Source organism: Panthera uncia, chromosome D2 (assembly GCF_023721935.1).
Source record: "Panthera uncia isolate 11264 chromosome D2, Puncia_PCG_1.0, whole genome shotgun sequence".
NCBI lineage: Eukaryota > Metazoa > Chordata > Mammalia > Carnivora > Felidae > Panthera > Panthera uncia.
This window is the reverse complement of record NC_064818.1, coordinates 75,746,713-75,765,016: the sequence shown is the minus strand read 5'-3', so window position 1 is coordinate 75,765,016 and position 18,304 is coordinate 75,746,713. Positions and strand designations below refer to the sequence as shown.

Sequence of the window (18,304 nt, the reverse complement as noted above, 5' to 3'; positions counted from 1 at the left end):
GTTGTCAAACAATACCTGTGTGTTGTTTTTAGCCACTGAATTTGTGGTCCTTTGTTACGCTGCAACAGAAAACGAATCCGCAAAGTGGGGAGAAAGGCTCTCTACCTCACTTTCTCCAAACCAGTGAGCACCATTTGAAAAGGCAGATGGGAAATAAGTCGCTCTGTACCTTGTAACGGCTCCCGTCCCTTCCTGCCGCCTGTTCTGGCTGAACCAAAGCTGCAAGGACAGTGGTCTGGTGTGTGCTGTGTAGCAGGCAGAGACGCACAAGTGCTCCCAACTGGAGTCCGGTGTCACTCCTGATGTGCCCGTCGCAGTGTTCCAGCTCAAGCAGCAAGTTAGGGCTGACCTCCGGCTGCTCTGAGGTCAAGGATGGTGAATGGACTCACGTCTGGTACTTTCCATCCACAAATGATACAAATATGGTGCTCTGGTTTGAAGGTCTCCCCAGAACCCCTATGTTGAATCTTAACCCCCAAAAGTGATGGGTATTTGGAAAGTGAGTAGGTTGTGATGGCCCCATTCTTACCATTATGAAGTGACCTGACAGGGCTCCCGAGGGGCTCAGTCGGTTAAGCATCTGACTCTTGCTCAGGTCACAATCTCATGGTTTGTGAGTTCGAGCCCCACATAGGGCTCTGTGCTGACAGTGCAGAGCCTGCTTGGGATTCTCTATCCTCTCTCTCTCAAAATAAAGAAATAAATTGAAAAAAAAAAAACAACAATGTGGCTCCAGAGGCCCCCTCGCCCCTTCCACCATGTGAGGGTCCAGCGAGGAGGCAGCCGTCTGTGAACCAGGAAGCAAGTTATCACCAGCCCCCACCCTGAATGTGCCAGCATCTTGATGTTGGACACCCCTCAGAACTGTGTGCAGTAAACGTCTGCTGTTTGTGAGCCCCCCCGGCCTGCGGTTCTCTGTCACAGCAGCCCGACAGGGGGCCCAAGTTCTGCTGAGATCGCTCGCTGTCCACTAGGAAAGTCACCTGAATGCTTGAGCAGTCCCTTTAATGCCGTTTTATTTTCTTTTATGTAGACACTGGCAAAAGAAAGAAAAATCCCACAGGTTCTTCTGGAAACTGTCAAGACACTGGGAAGATGAATGAAAAACTTGCATAGATTGGAAGGCCCACGGTGTGGATTTTCAAGGCCTAGAAGATGAAACGGAAGAAAGCAAATGGGGCTTTTAGGATGAACACGATTGCTCTCTTGGGGGGGGGGGGGAAGGCCTTAACAGTGGTGTAAGCAGTCATTCCCAACTCTGGCTGCACACTAGAACTGCCTAAGGAAGGTCTGTAAAGCAAACTTTAAAACATTTAAGTATGACTTAGATACAATAAAGTGCACACATCTTAGGGGTTTGGCTCAGTGAATTTTCACGAGTGAGTACACCTGGGTGACTGCCACGCCGATCACCACAGAGAACATTTCAGGCACCCCCCGAAACCTTCACGTTCCCTCCTGGCCAATATCCTGGCGCCCCCCCCCCCTCCCTGCCCCCACCTCCACAAGGGGAAATTGCGGTTCTGATTTCTGACATCGCAGAGAATAACTTGGGAAGCTTTAAACAACACTGATGTCGGGCCCCACTGCGGAATACATCGCCTCAGGAGCTGGGTGGCGCGCAGGCCCGTGGACCTCACCAGCAGCCCAGCGTGCTGATTTCTGATGCGCAGCCGGGACAGGGAAGGACCCCCTGGCTTAAAGCTGAGTCCCACTCCCTGCGGGGCACCCAGGGCGGCCCCTGGACCTCCTGAAATTCACACTCAGAGTTCCTCCTAGGACTACAGACAGGCTCTCTGGCAGACTTTGGATTTTACCCGTCAGGAGCCAGGCCAGGTACAGAATCCGCCCGGATGCTTGTGCCGGCCACTGAGCCAGGTGGGCCAGGCCACGGATCTTGGGGCACGTCACAGGGGATGTCCAGGCAACAGCGGAGGCGATGGTGGCAGGCACACTCCACCAAACCTCCCCTCCTCCCAAAACAGGACCCTTTGACATTTACAAACTGGATCTGGCGTGATAGTGATAGCTTTCCACACCCTCAGCTTTTTATTCTAGGTTTCTCTTGAGCGTGACGTGGAGCTGTGACCGTCTATTAAGAAAGCGAGCAAGCTTCCCCTGTGGACCACTGGAGATGGAAAGCCAGTGATCGCCCAAAAAAAGGAGTGGTGGAGAGAAAGTGCAAAAAAAGACATAAAAGAGAAAAGAAGTCAAAGGCAAACACTCACGTGGCTTTTGCAGGACGGCTTGGAGAACCCAAACTTCTGGGTGATCTGGTTGGTCCTGAACTCCTGCCACTGGCCGTCCACCAGGGTCTGGGCTCTGATCTCGTACTTCACCAGGCGTTCCGCCCGCAGGCTGACGGGGCCGTGCTCGCAGACCACGTCACTGTGCCTCACTCTCTGCAAGGAGGGTGACCCACCTTAGGTGGAACTGAAACTGGGGTGACCCAGAGTTAGCAAAACGTGGTCCGTCGACTCTCCCGTGTAAGGTGTGCGGAGAGCAAGGGGGTGCTCCCCGCAGCCCCGCCTCCTGAGAACGGCTGCCGCTGCTGAATCAGCTCGCATCTGACCCCCCTCCCCCCCAAAACCACCGGCAGACAGACTGGGGTCTGGCGAGCCCAGAAAAATGCCACTAAGTCAGGCTGTACCGAATTGGAAGGTCTTCACTATCGCCTTGCCAGGATTTAAAAACCAATGGAGCGTGCACACGGGTATTTCGAGGGGTGTTGTTACATAATTCATCTGCATCCAGTAAATTCCATCATGTAGGGAAATGCCTGAGTCACTGAAGACAAGAACTGACCCAAGGAAGAGATGTGACTCACTCAAGGGCATGGAAGGAGGTAGCGGGGAAGCTGGGGCTGAAGCTCAGGTTTCTGCAGGCGTGCATGTATCCATTTACCTGCTCACAATACAAACGTACCTCCCCGTGTTCCGGGGACTGTGATTAGTGGTGATAACAAAAAGACTAATGAGATACGGTTTCTCAAGGAGCTTGATGCCTTAGAGACTTACAAGGCAAATCCTAAGGGGAACATAGCGGTCCCTGATGATAGTGGTCACTGCCATTGTCGGCGTCATCATATAGTGCCTTATGCGTCAGTCCCTGTTCCACATGCTTTGCACAAATGAACACAGTAATACTGCCCACAACCAAGTCAGGTAGGTCCTATTACCTTCCCCATCTCAAGGCTCAGGAAGCTGGACATGGGGAGGCTCACGGGCTTGTCAACATCATGCGGCTCACCAGGCAGCTTGACTTCGACTCTGCTCTAAAACACAGCACTCCTCCAAAAGCCTGTAGCAGGAGCACTGAGGCGAATCCCTCTGTCCTCCTGAATTCACCGGTGTCCTGTCCACCGCCCTGCTTTGCCTCTCTAAACAAGACCGTTCCCTCTTCCCTCCACTGAAGAATGATCATCTGTAAAGCATCGCCCATCACGCAGGAACAGAAGACGAACTGGGCCCCAAACGTAGAGTCGGAGTCTAGAACGGAACCCCAACTTTGCCAATAGGGGCCATATGGACCCTCAAACCTCCCAAGGTTGTAAAAATCAAATGGCCTCACAGGTATGAACATAATTAGCAGTAGGCTTACAACACGTTTCGTATTCATCATTAGCTAATGATTGATCAATTATTATTAATTTCGTATGAATTGACTCTGGATCTAAAAGACTGTTTCAGAGACACAACTCTCCTGTGCACTGTCCTTCTTACCTGCATGTAAAAACTGTAAGAGGTAGTATCATGTCTGACTCCCTTTATCTCAAAGAAGAATCCGTATATGGCAATCACTTCTGAATGAGTTGTGTACTCCTAAGTTGGGAAGGATAAACAAACAACAAAGTGACAGGGAAAGAAACCTTCTGTATTCAAAGGCAAGAGGACACAGAAAAAACAAATTCTAGTTGAAACAAAAGCGACTAATTTGACACACAAAAGTGACTAAAACACAACAGCAATTTTAGCTCAGGAAGGGCCGAACAAACTGTAGTGACTTCACAAACCCCATGGGTTGTACTCAGTGATGATCTTAACTGCTCTGCACATCGTCTAGTGGGGAGAAGGATAAGTTAGGCATGTTCTTAGATAATCTGTGGCCTGCGGACCTATGAAGCAAAGCATTTGCTCCAATTTGGACAGGCCTAAAAGATATTCCATATTCATGGTATTGCAAGGTGTCCTCCTGGCCCCTGCGGTGTGTGGTCTGTCCACTTAGGCAGGTGTAGGCAAGTGAGGTGTAGACCCAGCCCATCCAGGCCTGACCCAGAGGGGAGTCTTTGATGATAGATTCAGAGCCCCGAGTCCCTGAAACACAACTTCTTTTGAGATCACTACTGGAGTGGCTTTCAACAACTGAGTACAGCAATTGCTTGGACAGCTGTGCCCATCCCAGGGAACCCAAGACAGAATGCAGCCACTAGCCCTGCATACACCCCTGGTGGCTGAGTGCCCACATACCTTGCAGCCAAGTTCCCTGACCCACTCTGCTTTGATTTGGGGGACCCATGAAAATACCCGCCCAGAATAGCTTCCCCTTTGTAACTGCCAACACAGGCTTGGAGTGGAAACTCTCCCGGAACTGTTGGCAAGTCTTGATGTTTGCGGGGAAGAGAACGACCAATTCATCCCAGCTTGCCCAGGCCTTTCCTGGTTTCAGAACTGAAAGTCCTACTTCCCAGGGAAACTCCTCCATCCCCGAAAAACGAGGACAGTTGGTCCCCCTCAAGGAGAAATTTTGGATGTGCACATCAGATAAATGAATGGCCTGTCCCAGGCCCCTGTCTTGCGAATTGTTTTTCCCAGGGTGTGGTGGGAACATGCAGAAGAGACATGACTATTTTCTTTTCTTCCCTGGCCTTCCTAACAGAGGTAAGAAGCGATTATACAAATGTCCTTAGCCAAGCCTGGGAGAAAACAGTCCCTCCCCTTGCTTGGGCCCAGGGGTCTGTACCTGGTTAAAGAGCATCCCGAATCTCACGGCCTGGGTGGTAAGATCTTTAACGTGGGCCATGTCACCCCCACTCTCCAGCTGAAAGACAGGTGCACGCAGTTCACTGGCAATCTGACCCTGGGACACGAGCATCTCTCCCCATCTCTGCATCAGTTCATTGATCCCACAGCCCCCACCATGCTTGATAGATAGCTCTGTCTCTGGATCCCACACTTGGCCATGGATCCAGTCTGCAGTATTTGTCGACGCCGACTATGTGCCAGGTACTGTGCTTAATGCTTTCAGAGAACGAGAGATGAGAACAAGAAAAATTCCTGAGAATTTTCCCCGGGTAAATAAAATGTGCACATAAATAGCCTGATTGTGATGCAGAGAATGATCACGCCCATAAAGTCACAAGCGTGATCCCACATGGCGGGCTCCATGACATGGCGGGATCCCACAAGGGGCAAAAGGAAGGAGGTGGGCCAGGTCAGAAGAACATGAAGAGGGTGTGTGGGGGGGGAGGGGAACTTCCTGAGGTGTCCAGCCCCAAGGACTGTCTCCCGCCTCCACTGTGCTCTGTTAGAGCACAGTTCTGAGTTACGTCCCAGAGAGGCTCGGTTCCATGGAGTCATTATCTGTTGTGCAGGGGCACTGGGCGCTGTGGTTTGCACATTACAATAGGTATTTGTTGGGCTGAATTGAATTTTAACTAGTGACTCATAAATCTTCAGAACTCAAACACTGCCCCACTTCATCTCTAAAAATGCACAATTGGAAACACAAGAACTGCAACAGTTGGCATAGGACAATTCACAAAGGGGGAAATGCCACTTGGAAAAATATCCGTATTTCCCAGTAATAAAGGGAATGCATATTGAGAAATGAGATTTCGTTGTTTGCCTCTCATTTGACAAACGGGATCTGAGATAAAAACGCCCAATTTGCTGAGCATGTACGAAGTGAAGCAAGCTCATTCATTACGGGGGGAAGAGCGTTTTGGTCCCAAACTGTTACCACATATCAAGAACAAAAATGAACATTCCTTTTTTGGGCCAGTATTTTCTGTTCTTGACAATCTCCTGCAAGAAAGTAATTCTAAGGATAGTAAAATAAACCATCACGTGCAAATATGTTCAGTCTACAGCCATATCTAATAGTTAACAATTAGGAGCGTGGCAAATTTTCTGCACTAAAAGAGAGGCAAAGTAGTGTTGTTTATATAGCAGATGTTCTTGGTGGAAGAGTTTGCGGCCAGTAAAACACAATGAGATCTTAGTAGTGGTTGTAGGTTGTCTTTGGGTGATGGGTCTGAGGGGTATGTCTTTTCTTTCATTCAGTTTCTCTGCATTTAAAAAATGTCATGGGAATGCAAGCTGGTGAAGCCACTCTGGAAAACGGTATGGAGGTTCCTCAAAAAACTAAAAATAGAACTACCCTACGACCCAGCAATAGCACTACTAGGCATTGATCCACGGGATACAGGTGTGCTCTTTCGAAGGGACACATGCACCCCCATGTTTATAGCAGCACTATCAACAACAGCCAAAGTATGGAAAGAGCCCGAATGTCCATCGATGGATGAATGGATAAAGAGGATGTGATTTATACACACAATGGAGTATTACTCGACAATCAAAAAGAATGAAATCTTGCCATTTGCAACTACGTGGATGGAACTGGAGAGTATTATGCTAAGCGAAATTAGTCAGAGAAAGACAAAAATCATGACTTCACTCGTATGAGGACTTTAAGAGACAAGACAGATGAACAGAAGGGAAGGGAAACAAAAAGAATATAAAAACGGGGAGGGGGACAAAGCATAAGAGACTCACAAACATGGAGAACAAACTGAGGGTTACTGGAGGGAGGGTGAGAGGGGGGAGGGGCTACATGGGTCAGGGGCACTAAGGAATCTACTCCTGAAGTCATTGTTGCACTGGATGCTAACTAATTTGGATGTAAATTAAAAAAAAATAAAATTAATAAAAAAAATTTCAGTAACAAGCACAGGTTACGTGTGTGTCCATGGGGGGGGGCGAGGCTGGGCCAGGAGGGCGGGGCAGCCAGTGGTCCCAGACCCCCCCTCACTCTCCAGGTCAACAGTGCACATGCCCGAAGCACCTGGCTCCGCCCAAGCCTCCCCCCCCCCCCCCCGCCCCCCGCCAGGCTTGAATCTCTCCACTCCCCTGAAGGAGGAGCCAGAAACATCCCGACCTCAAAGGCTCAGAGGTTTCAAATGCAAAACACGTCTCCAGAGAAAGCCAGGTCAGAAAAGCAATAAATTTCAATAATTGTTTCCTTGCTGAGCTGGCAACTCACTGCGTGGTAATGGTTGGCTGTAACCCGGATCAGCCAGGACTCCGGGAAGAAGTTAATGTGCCTTAACTCCTCCAGATTTTTGCCTTGGAAGAAACACAAAGAGAACATTTTTATAGATTTATTCATAACAGAGCCGCAGAAGTCTGATTTGCAGAGAGAAAAAGGAGGAAGTCAAGGGTTGAGGATTAGAGGGCCTGGTCAGGGCCCCCCGGGGGTCACAAGGTGCATGGAGCCCAAATGGACCGGCACAGAGCACTTTCCCCCAGAGTGTTCAAGGCCCCCTGGCCGAAATCCTGCCCAGGAAGGGAGGGCTGAGTTCGGATCATCAGTGTCTTTGGGAGCGTCTAGAAGCAACTTGGACAAAACTACCTGGGGTCCATCAACCATTCCTGGGTTTTAAAGCTATGCGTTTTATCTGGATAATTGGAAATGGCTTTGAAAACTTTCCCAAATGTGCTTTTATTCACAAAGGTCTGGGAGGGGGGGCACCCGGGCAGCCCCAAAACACACTCCCCAGGGGGCTTCCTCCTCTTTCCAAGTCACAGATGCCTTCCCCCAGGCCCAGCGCAGGAGGCTGAGAAAGCCAGGTCTGGCGCATAGACCCGGAGTCTCCTCCCCAGCCACGGAGCAAGTGACCTGGAGGGGACGCCGCCCTAAGATGCAGGGCACGTGGCTAGATGACAATAACACAGCCCTTGGAGGCTGCAAATACTTTCACAATCCATAAGTTCCTTCATCCAATATCATATTTCACGGAAGCTCTGACTATCCCCCATTTTACAGACTGGGACACTGAGACCAGGCAGTTATGTGACTTTCCCAAAGTCACACAACTTGGAGGTGACCATGCCATATCCCAGCTGATTCCTTTGGAAAGGCCTGTGGGGTCTTTCCTGGGAGTTGCTGAGGGTGGGGCGGGTCCCCAAGGGCCTTCCCAGATCCACTCACTCAGGCAGGGCTTACCTTTGATGATGCCGTGCAGGCGCAGGCAAAGGAAAAGTGGCACCAAGCTCTGTCCCGTGTCCTGATCCAGAAAGGAATTCTTCCTGGAGAAGCTGAGCAGAGGTGCAAAGAGGAACAAGAGACTGTCATTAAACCTCCTTTCTGGAATTGGCGAGGGCTAACGAGAGTCATGTCAAAGAGACTAGTGGTTTCACCGGTCAGGGGTGGATGTGCTTGGTTCTCTCTGGATGGGTGAGGCGTGCGGAAGCAGAGGGCAGCTGGGACAGCCTGGGTGAAGGCTGACCCCACAGGTGATAACGAGACACTGGTCCTAGTCCCTTGCCATCCATTGCCACACTAGGTACAGAGCAGGTGCACAGCACATACTGATGAAGTAAGTGACTGGCGGTAACATATGTTACTTTATGGAGGGTTTCAAGATACATTTTCTCACTTGAGCCTCACAAACTTCTTGCGGGCCAGACAGGGCAGGTGTCATGGGCTCCATTTTACAGATGAAAAAACAAAGGCTCAATTAGGACTTGAACGCAGGACTTTGTACTCCTCCTCTACACAAGCTGCCCTTTCAATAGGGACCAACTTAGGTCCTTCAAAAGTGCCTTCTGGTAGGGTTAAAAAGAAGGAAAGCGGGTGACGAATTTCAGTAGCTGTTCTGCAGTTACCGTGGGTACTAAGCTCCAGTTAATTTCCATCCGTGCTGAAGGTCAGGGCTGGGTTGAGATCAGAGTCCCTTTGCGAACACGCATACACGCAGACACACATTCACCATTCTTGTTTTGCAACAACTTGTTTCGTCACGTTTCATCAATGGGGACAACGGGAGTAATTTTTCTGAGTCCCTTTGGAAACGCAAAGTCATTCCCTCAAGGCAGATCCGTATGAGACCAGCCAAGGGCGCCCGCAGATTATTTTTCCATGAATCAAGAGTGATGTTCAAATCATACCCTGTCTCAGCCAGACTGAACGCACCATTGGCCCCGTGTCCCGCTGGAGGTGCCCGCCAGCCTGCTAAGGACCATTTGCTTTCAGAAGTCCTAGGAATTTCTGGGACCCTCCGTGTCCGCGGTCCCAGGAGCTAGTTTAGGGATGCTGAGGCGCGTGGGGTGGGAGAGGGGCACAAAGACAAATGAGTTGATTCAATTCAGTGATTATTTGTTAGATGCCACTGGGTGCCAGTCTCTGGTGGTAGACAGATCAGGCATAAATAAAGGAATGCTGATGCTTTCAGGCACAGTACAGTTCTACTGATCCCGGAACCCGCCCTCCGTCAGCCTGCGCACATGTAGCTGGGCTAGTGTAGGCTGGGCCGGTACCCAGAGAACGTGATGTCTTCATCACGAAGCGAGTGGACGGATAAGACTCGCTTGTTCCCTTTCCTGCCTCTCTCTCACCATTTAACGGAGGAACAAGCTAGGTGACATCATACTGGGTGTAGGTGTCACGGAGGGAAGAAGGGGCCGAGCTGGCACAGTCCCCTCCAGCCGAGTGCTCTAGGGAATGAGCCTGCGTCCCCGGCAAGGGCACCTACGTTCTGGTACTGCCCTAAGAAGGGAGCACTTGCTGGAGCTGCTGGTTAGAGACACTTTCAGCCCAGAAAGCTGAACGGTTGAGGACAGCACGTCCCCTGCGACTCAGAAGCCCCCAGGCACCAACCCTGCAGCTTTGTGGGACGGCTGCTGGGAGGGTACAGGAAGCCAAGCCACAGAGTCTCCCTGGAAGAGGCGCTCGGACCCGACAGCCCATCAGCCAGGAGCTCTCCCGACAGACCTCCCTTCCCAGAGGATTCGGGAAGGAGCTTTGTGGAAACAGGCGATCGGACTTTAAGATCCCTCTGGGTCACAGGAAAATGGCACCGATGGTGGCTGACTTACGAGGTCATGAGTCTGCTCATCTGTTGTCTAATCATGCTTCCGTGAGCTGGGACTAGCTTCCGGTCCTGGACCAGCTGGCCATCAGTCACGTGACTGAGCCTCCCTGAGCTCCAATCTCCTTCTCTGTCAAGTGGGGACAACGGCCACGTGCGTCTCCATGGGTATCAAGGAAGAGTAAAGGTGATGGTGCTGGGCACAGCTTCCGATGCCCCACAAGCACCCCGTACCTCATGATTACCACCACTGTCCTCTCGTCCCTGGGAAAGTGACCTGGACTCAAGCTGTCCAAGGGCATGGAGTTGTTTTTGGTGGCATTCATTGTCACTGCCAGCCTCTGAATTGCCCAAGCCTTGGGCCATCTCAGAGGAAGAAGACGGTGGCTTCAGCTGTTGATTTTCTAAAATCTGAAAGCATCGGAGGGATGTGGTCCAGCACCTTGAAACGATGCACACAGCCCTGCCCTTGGAGACGGGTGAGGCCGACTGTTGCAGAGCCAGGACTCTACCTAGGCCTCCTGAGAACAGCTCAGTGCGTTTTCCATCGAACCCGGCTCCTCTCCACCGTCTGAAGGCAGAGGCATCCTCTACTCTCTGGCCCGATGATGGGCTCATTACCCCAACCCAATGTGACAGGAAGCTAACACAAAGCTGGGGGGCCTCTTTGCCCGGCTCTGTTGGTGGGATCAAATGCTGGCCTGGCTTCCCCTGGCACTCAATGCCATCCGGGCAAAGATCCCTTTGGGTTTAGCACTGACTTTTCTGGAACGAACGTCAGGCCATAGTGTCTGCCTCCTACAGGTCTTCAAGAAACCCTTGGGGCATGACCCCTTTGGGGAGGACAGTTCATAGGTCCCTGAGACTGAAAGACATGCCCAGGTTGGCTCTGGGTCCTGCTTTCAAGGGCCCCGGGGACAACCCCCCCCAGACTTCCTGAAAGGCAATGCCCAGGACAAGTGTCCCTCTGACTGGCACCAGTCGTAATTTTAGAGCTGCTTTTAGCCACAACCTTCTCACTTCCCCCATCCTGTCATCCGTCGGAGTCATTTATCCTTCCTGTGTGTCTGACTCAGGGCCCCATGACCCCAGCACCTCAAATTTTAGCCTTAAAATATCCACTTTGGAATTCTGACACATGATATTCCATGGATGAGCCTTGGAGACTTTACGCTCAGGGACATAAGCCCAACACAGAAGAACAAATTCTATGTGATTGCACTTACATGAGGTTCCTAGCGGAGTTGAATTTATGGAAGCAGAAGGAGTACTGTGCTTGCCAGGGGCAGGGGGACAGGGGAATGGAGATCCGTTAATTGTTCAACGGATAAAGTTTCAGTTTGGAAAGATAAAAATGTTCTGGAGATGGAAGGCAGGGATGGTTGCACCACAGTGTGAATGTACTTAATTGCCACTCAATGACACACATAAAGGTAGTTAAAATGGCAAATTTTATCTTTTTTTTAATTAAAAAATTTTTAATGTTTATTTACTTTTTTTTGAGAGAGAGAGTGCCAGTGGGGGAGGGGCAGAGAGAGAGGGAGACACAGAATCGGAAGCAGGCTCCAGCCTCTGAGTTGTCAGCACAGAGCCCAACGTGGGGCTCGAACTCACGAACTGCGAGATCATGACCTGAGCCAAAGTCGGCGGCTTAACCGACGGACGGAGCCACCCGACGCCCCTAACAAGGCCAATTTTATCTTAATACTTTACTATCATAAAAAAGAACTAGGATTAAAACATTACTTCATTTCTGTGAAAAAATATTTGAAATAGTAGTTTTAAATTTTAAGGTGAAGCGTGAAAAAAAAAACTGCACTCTTTGAGGCAAAACCTCGTGATGAGAAGGGCACACGGCTTTTTTCCAGCCGTCCCTCAGTATAGACCTGGGTGCCTTCAGAAAGCCAGCAACCACGAGCCCATCCTCTAGCCTCTTAACCCCACGGTGCGGTAAGTGAAACACTTCTGATGGCCGCTCCCACTGTCACCTATCAGATGTCACTGCCTTTCAGCGCCTCCCGCCAAGGGCCTTTTCTTCGAGTCCGAACGAACTTGCGCCTGATACATGGGTCTTGCTAATGTCCCTGCAGAAAGGTCAGGTTCTCGTCCAAAGACTTCCAGCCGGCTTGTGACAGGAGCGGGACCCAGACTCAGGGCCACCATCTGCTAACATGCATCTTATTCACTGAACGTATTGTCTGTCTCTGCTTCCGAGGTCGTAAACGCCGCGAAGCTGGGGCTTGGCATCTGTTCTGTTTGCTCTTGTCCTCTCGGCGCCTCTCGCAGGGCCTGGCGCTCAGCTGGCTTGCAATTTGTTGAGTGAATGAATTGGATGAGGAGTCGATCCCGCCAACTCAGCAGCCTCCGTCCTGCCATCCCCTCCCTCCATGCGCCCATGTGTCTGTTCAAGGAACGCCAGCTGTCCCGCCCCAGCGCATGCACGCACACGTGCACACATGCACACACACACACACGCACACACATGTGCACACAGACCAGACTGCTCCAGGTTGGGTTTCCTGTGCTATGGGCCCCCTTGCTGTTGCCACGCTTATTTGCTGGGTCAAGTCCTACTAGACATTCATTGAGACCCAGTTCGATGTCATCTTGACAAGAAAGTCCGTCCTAACCTTTGCCCAACGGCAGAACTGGGTCTAGAAATCCTGTGTAACGATAACCTTAGCTGCCCTCTGGAGGGACCTCTTGCATTGGACGCTCTACACTTCTTGGGCTCCTTCCACGTCTCTACTCTCATTGAAGATGACACACTGGGTCCGCCCCATTTGGGTGGCAAGCCAAGAAGCCATGTGACCGAAGTGAAAAGTTAGTAAGGAATGGGGGTAATATTTAGGGACCTTGAAAAGAAAGGAGATTCAGCTTCCAGAAAGCCAGACTCTAGCGGAGCAGAGGCAATGTGGTCAGAGCAAAAGAAGAAATTTAAAAAAGGCAAGAAACACCAAAGTCCAGCGACGGGAAACCCCGTTGTCCCCACATATACCTACCCCCCTCTATAGGGCTTGGCTAATCTGAGACCAAACAATTTAATGGCGCTCATGTCCGTGACTCATGGCATATTTCAAAATGAATGTTCCGGTTAAGAGATGAGAGTTCTCACACCAGGGGTGCCCAGTTTCATGATGACTCTGTTGCCACATTTCAAATGCCACTAATTAATCACAGTAGATGCATGGCTTCTGGCCGCCCCAGCACATAGGATCACAGAGCGTCTCCCTGGAGACATCAGCAGGCTCAGGGGTCAGGGGCGCAGGCCGTGGCATGGTGGCTCTCCTCCAAGGCTCCCCCCTCAGGGTCTGGGGGGAACATGGTGCTGGGTTTGTCAGGTCAGTGCCCACCCACCCAGTCAGCACATGCTCTGGTTCCCTCTGCACAGAGGAGCTCAGAGGAGGAATCTGTCCTGTGTGCAAGTGAGATCTGGGAAGGCTTCCAGGAGGAGTCCTCGGCTAGTGCTGTCAAGGTTGGATCAGATTTGGATAGGCCCCAGGAAGGAGGGGAGACTCAGCAGCAGCAGCCAGGGAAATCCAGGCGTTGGGATCATGCGGAAAATGGCTTCGCTGACTGTTTTCAGTGACCTCCTTCAGGAAAGGTTGTAAGCCCATTGCTGGGACCCATCCTTGTGTCTAAGAAGGACCCACTTAGTGATTAACAAATCAGTTAAGGGTCAGAATTACAATCTGGAGAATCTTAAAAGAAAGGGATGTGGGGGTGCCTGGGTAGCTCAGTCGGTTAAGTGTCCATTTCTTGGTTTCAGCTCAGGTCATGATCTCACAGTTTCATGGGTTCGAGCCCCACATTGAGCTCTGTGCTGGCAGCGTGGAGCCTATTTGAGATTCTCTCTCTCTCCCTCTCTTCTGCCCCTTCCCCACTCGTGTTGTCTCTCTCTCTCAAAATAAATAAACGGACTTAAAAAAATAGAATAAAAGGATGTGTCCAAAGATCTAGAAGACCCTCCACCAATTCATTGCAGAAGGACCCTGAGCAAGTCCCTTGCCTTCCCTGGCTGTTCCTCCCTGGACGGATTTTATAGATACGTTATTGAGTGAAAGGGAAAGCAGACATTAAGAAGTGTATATTGTAAGATTCTGTTTACGCAAGGTTCAAAAGCAGCCAAGACATCTTGAAAGTAAAGGAAGCCTGGATGTTGTTTTCCTTTTTCTGGGAAAGGTGGGGACTGAGATAAGACACTTTAGGTGACTGGTCGAGTCTGTCCCTCAGTCTGGGCCCTGCTGACACAGATGTGTGAGCTTTGCGGAAATCCACTTAAGGTCTGTGCACTTTTCTGTATGTATTTTATGCTTTGGTTAAAAATGTACCTTTGGGGCGCCTGGGTGGTTCAGTCGGTTAAGTGTCTGACTCTTGATTTCCGCTCAGGTCATGATCTCACAGGTCGCGGGATTGAGCGCCCCCTCAGGCTATGTGCTAACGGCTGGGAACCTGCTGTCTCCCTCTCTCTGCTCCCCACCTTCTCTCTCAAAATAAATACATAAACTTAAAAAAAAAATGCAGTTTTAAAAAAGTGAAAAACTTGCCTGCCTCTGGCCCTACTCCAACTGATGAGTTTTTACAGTTTTCCTGGACTTCTCAGACTGCTAACTGGAAAGAAAGGATGACTTCTCCTCTGTGGATGGAATCTGTGTAAGCTTTGCTTACATTTTTTGTTTTTCCTACAAGGAAGTGTTAAATTTAATTCTGGCCGGTCTATTTGTTTTTCTAAATTAACCACTGCCAGAAAACAGACTGTGGGGGCCAAGGGGTGTGTGCGTGTGTGTGTGTGTGTGTGTGTGTGTGTGTGTGTATGAATGCTCCCCTCCTATGCCGTTATACTCAGCCATGAAAATAAGTTGCAAAGTGTACGTGTCTGGCTAGGTAGAGAAACTTCCCCTTCAGCTTTCTGTCAGGGTCTCTGGCATAGAGTGCATGTTCTATAACTACCAGTAGAATGAATAAAAACTTGAAAAAAAAATCAAAGAATGAAAGAACCTGGGAGAATAAACAAGGCTTGGACATATGTCTTTATTTGCAGGCATTGCTGGTATTGGGGTCGACTGTTCAAACACCTTCACTCCTAGTGTGCCTTCCAGACCTTGCTAAGACAGGTAAGAAAAGGGGCATCTGATCTATTTAAAAAAATTTTTTTAAGTTTATTTATTTATCTTGAGAGAGACAGAGAGCTCGAGCAAGGGAGGGGCAGAGACAGAGGGAGAATCCCGGGCCGGCTCCTTGCTGTGAGGGCAGAGCCTGATGCAGGGCTCGAGCTTTCGGAACCGTGAGTTCATGACCTGAGCTGAAATCAAGAGCTGGATGCTTAGCCGACTGAGCCCCCCAGGCGCCCCTACTTTTACTCAATTACCGTTCCAAACCCTCCGATGCGGGCGCCAGGCCGGCCAAGGCCACAGGCACGGCTGCAGCGTGGCCTTGTTTCCAGTGCCTCACAGGGCCCCACTAGCTTGTGTTCGGGCCACTTGTCCCACTGCTGCACGTTACAAAAGTACGGTCCCATTTGGGAAGTCCCCATATTGTGGTGGCCTCAAGATGTCCACTCTGACCACTGGGAGATCCCTCATAGATCACTCTGTCATTTACACTCTTTCATCAATACACGTAACTTTAAAAACCGGGCCAAAGACTCAGCTTCCTTGATCCTCATTCCGAAGCCTATGAACTGTCTCCCAGGGGGTCTACTCCTCTGCCTCATCTTTTAGCGTCCCTGGCATGTCCCGTGGCCACAGAGACCTGACCAGCTGTTCCCCTTGGTGCCTCATTGAGCCGTGAAGGTCAGCTCCCCTGGTGACCCGACTCTGGCCCACGCTGGCTGTGACTCCCGGCAGCCTCCCTCCTCCACTAAGAGCAGAAGTGCCTTCTCGCAGCTCCAGCCTTCAGGCCGCCAGCTCCTCTGGGCCAGCGGCCCCAAGACCCTGCCCTGCTGCGGGGCAGCCCCGGGGATCCGCAGGAAGGGATAGTAAACACCGAGCAAGGCACCCAGTACCCACTGCCATGTCCGGGGTAGACATCACTAACCAACCGAGACGTTATTTCTCCCCGAGCCTACAGAAAGCCTTGGAACCCTTCCTTGTCTAGAACACCAAGCAGGCACCCGCCATCAGTCATCTGGCTACAGACCCTGTTACAGACAAGGTGTTCTCTGAATTTTGCATCAGCATATTACAACCCACTTCCGTGAGGGGAACCAAGCCACACAAAAGCGATTGCTGGGGGCGCCTGGGTGGCTCAGTCGGTTGAGCGTCTGACTTCAGCTCAGCTCATGATCTCGCGGTCTGTGAGTTCGAGCCCCAGGTCGGGCTCTGTGCCGACAGCTCGGAGCCTGGAGCCTGCTTCGGATTCTGTGTCCCCCTCTCTCTCTGCCCCTCCCATGCTCATGCTCTGTCTCTCAATAATAAATACATGTTAAAAAAAAAAAGCGATTGCTGGAAACTCATCCTTCAGAAGCTCTTCCATGCACAGCACGGTGCCAGACAAGCTAGGGGTGTGATAAAGGCCCACAGACCCTTTCTTGAAGCTGCTCATGATGTCCCCGGGGGACATCAGTGGCCGTCAGGCTCTCAGGGGTCAGAGAGGCTCTCAGGGGAGGCCCCACCGTGGACAGACTGGCAGCGGGGGCAGAACGGGTGGGAGTTACATTAGCAGGAGAAGCAAGTGCTGATCCCTAGGCTGAGTCTGGAGACTCAGGGGACACACATTTGGGAGGCGGAGGCCATGGATGAGGGAACACCTTAAAGGTGCCACTGTTCTAGGGCAGAAGAGCGAGCTGGGATGAGAGGAGAGTCGCCCACAATCCTAAAAATGGGCACGTGGTCCTCAGAGTCGGGGGTGCGCCTGGACAGCTGCAGGGGAAGAGCCCCGAGGCCCAGACCATCTGTCTGTTCTCCCTGGGGCACCAAGCTTGCTGGCGGGGAAGCGGGAGGGAAGGCAGGCGCACAGGCTGCTGGGAGTCCCCCGCTGTGCTGCAGTCAGAGAACACGGGGCCCCCCAGTAGAAGGTACTGGGACCAAAGGGAAACTCACAAATGGTTTCCAACAAGGAACAATGTAGCATCGGGGGCTTGGGAAATGCCAGGCGTGGGAGGTGTGAGGTCAAGAGGCAACCAGCGTAGGTTCAAGAGGAATGGAAAAGCTAATGATGGTGAGGAGGAGCCCTGGGACTCCAGCTCAGGAAAACCGGGCGCACCCTCCTCTCAGCGGGGGGCCACCCCCCTGAGAGCCTCATTCCCTCTGTTTCTACCGCATTAAAAACAGTTTCCACATTCCAGCTCATTTCCTACCTCCCGGTTCTAAGACATTCCCAGTATGAAAGCTAACCTGGAACCAGAGAGCAAGTTTTCCTGGTTGTGCATGACTCACTGGAAAAAGTGTCTCTTGGGCTATTAAAAGAGTGGGGGGTGGTTAGTAAAACATTTGCGCTCAAAGCAAATTATATAGAAACTAAGCAAAGTGCATATCATCCTGGCACTGAATACCGCTTTCCCCAAATAACGAGACAGGAAAAATGGGCTCTTTAGTTAACATGGTGCACAGATGTTCCAGAAAAGGATTCACTGCTTCAGAACAATGCAAACGGAACTTGGCTTGATCAGGCCAAGCCACTGACGAATAGGTGGAAGATGTGTTTATCTGCTAAACTCACACGTGCAAAAGGAATGGAGCCTCTTTGCTCCCTTGAACACGCCTTATCGTGCCTGGAAACCCCATTCCTGCTGAGGTGGGGAGCCGATGCCTAAACCCGACAATGAAAGTGATGCCATCTGTCACTTCCTCCAGGCAGACCCCCTGCGGCCCGCCTGGGACTGTCTGTAGCTACAGGGCCACCACACTCCACAGCCAGCTCGCGTGATGTGAGCATACATACAAAGTTTTAATCGAAGCTTTATAAAGAGGCATGAAAGGGAGCCCATAAACTACCAGTTTCGCCCTGCCGCCCACCCCGCTCCCCTGTGCCCAGGCTGCCACTGCTAATGGGGGCACTCTTGATAGGACAGATAGAAAACACTCACAGCAGAGGGCAGCACGGGGAGGGGAAGGCGCACTCCAAGTCCCCTGCTAACACCAACACTGAACCTAGAGGCAGCCTCAGGATCTTTCTGAACACAGCGCCCAGGGAGCTATTACTGAACCAGCTGAGTGGACACAAGAGAGGATATCCAATCGGCCATTCTAGGAATGGGCAGCAAAGTGTCTTGGG

General features: G+C 51.1%; 1 protein-coding gene across 3 annotated transcripts in view; it reads right to left on the bottom strand.

The window, feature by feature from the left end:
* Positions 1-999: 999 nt before the first annotated feature.
* BTBD16 (BTB domain containing 16) overlaps positions 1,000-18,304 on the bottom strand; it is a 44,809-nt gene continuing 27,504 nt past the window's right edge. For 2 of the 3 annotated variants that reach the window (XM_049645874.1, XM_049645875.1), the window contains exons 11-16: positions 8,227-8,318; positions 7,264-7,346; positions 4,960-5,037; positions 3,723-3,821; positions 2,229-2,402; positions 1,000-1,148 (exon numbers count right to left, since the gene is read on the bottom strand). In XM_049645874.1, the coding sequence (XP_049501831.1) occupies positions 1,080-1,148; positions 2,229-2,402; positions 3,723-3,821; positions 4,960-5,037; positions 7,264-7,346; positions 8,227-8,318 (595 nt within the window). In that variant the 3' untranslated portion in view covers positions 1,000-1,079. The remainder of the gene's footprint in view (positions 1,149-2,228; positions 2,403-3,722; positions 3,822-4,959; positions 5,038-7,263; positions 7,347-8,226; positions 8,319-18,304) is intronic. The other variant, XM_049645876.1, reaches the window with a different exon arrangement.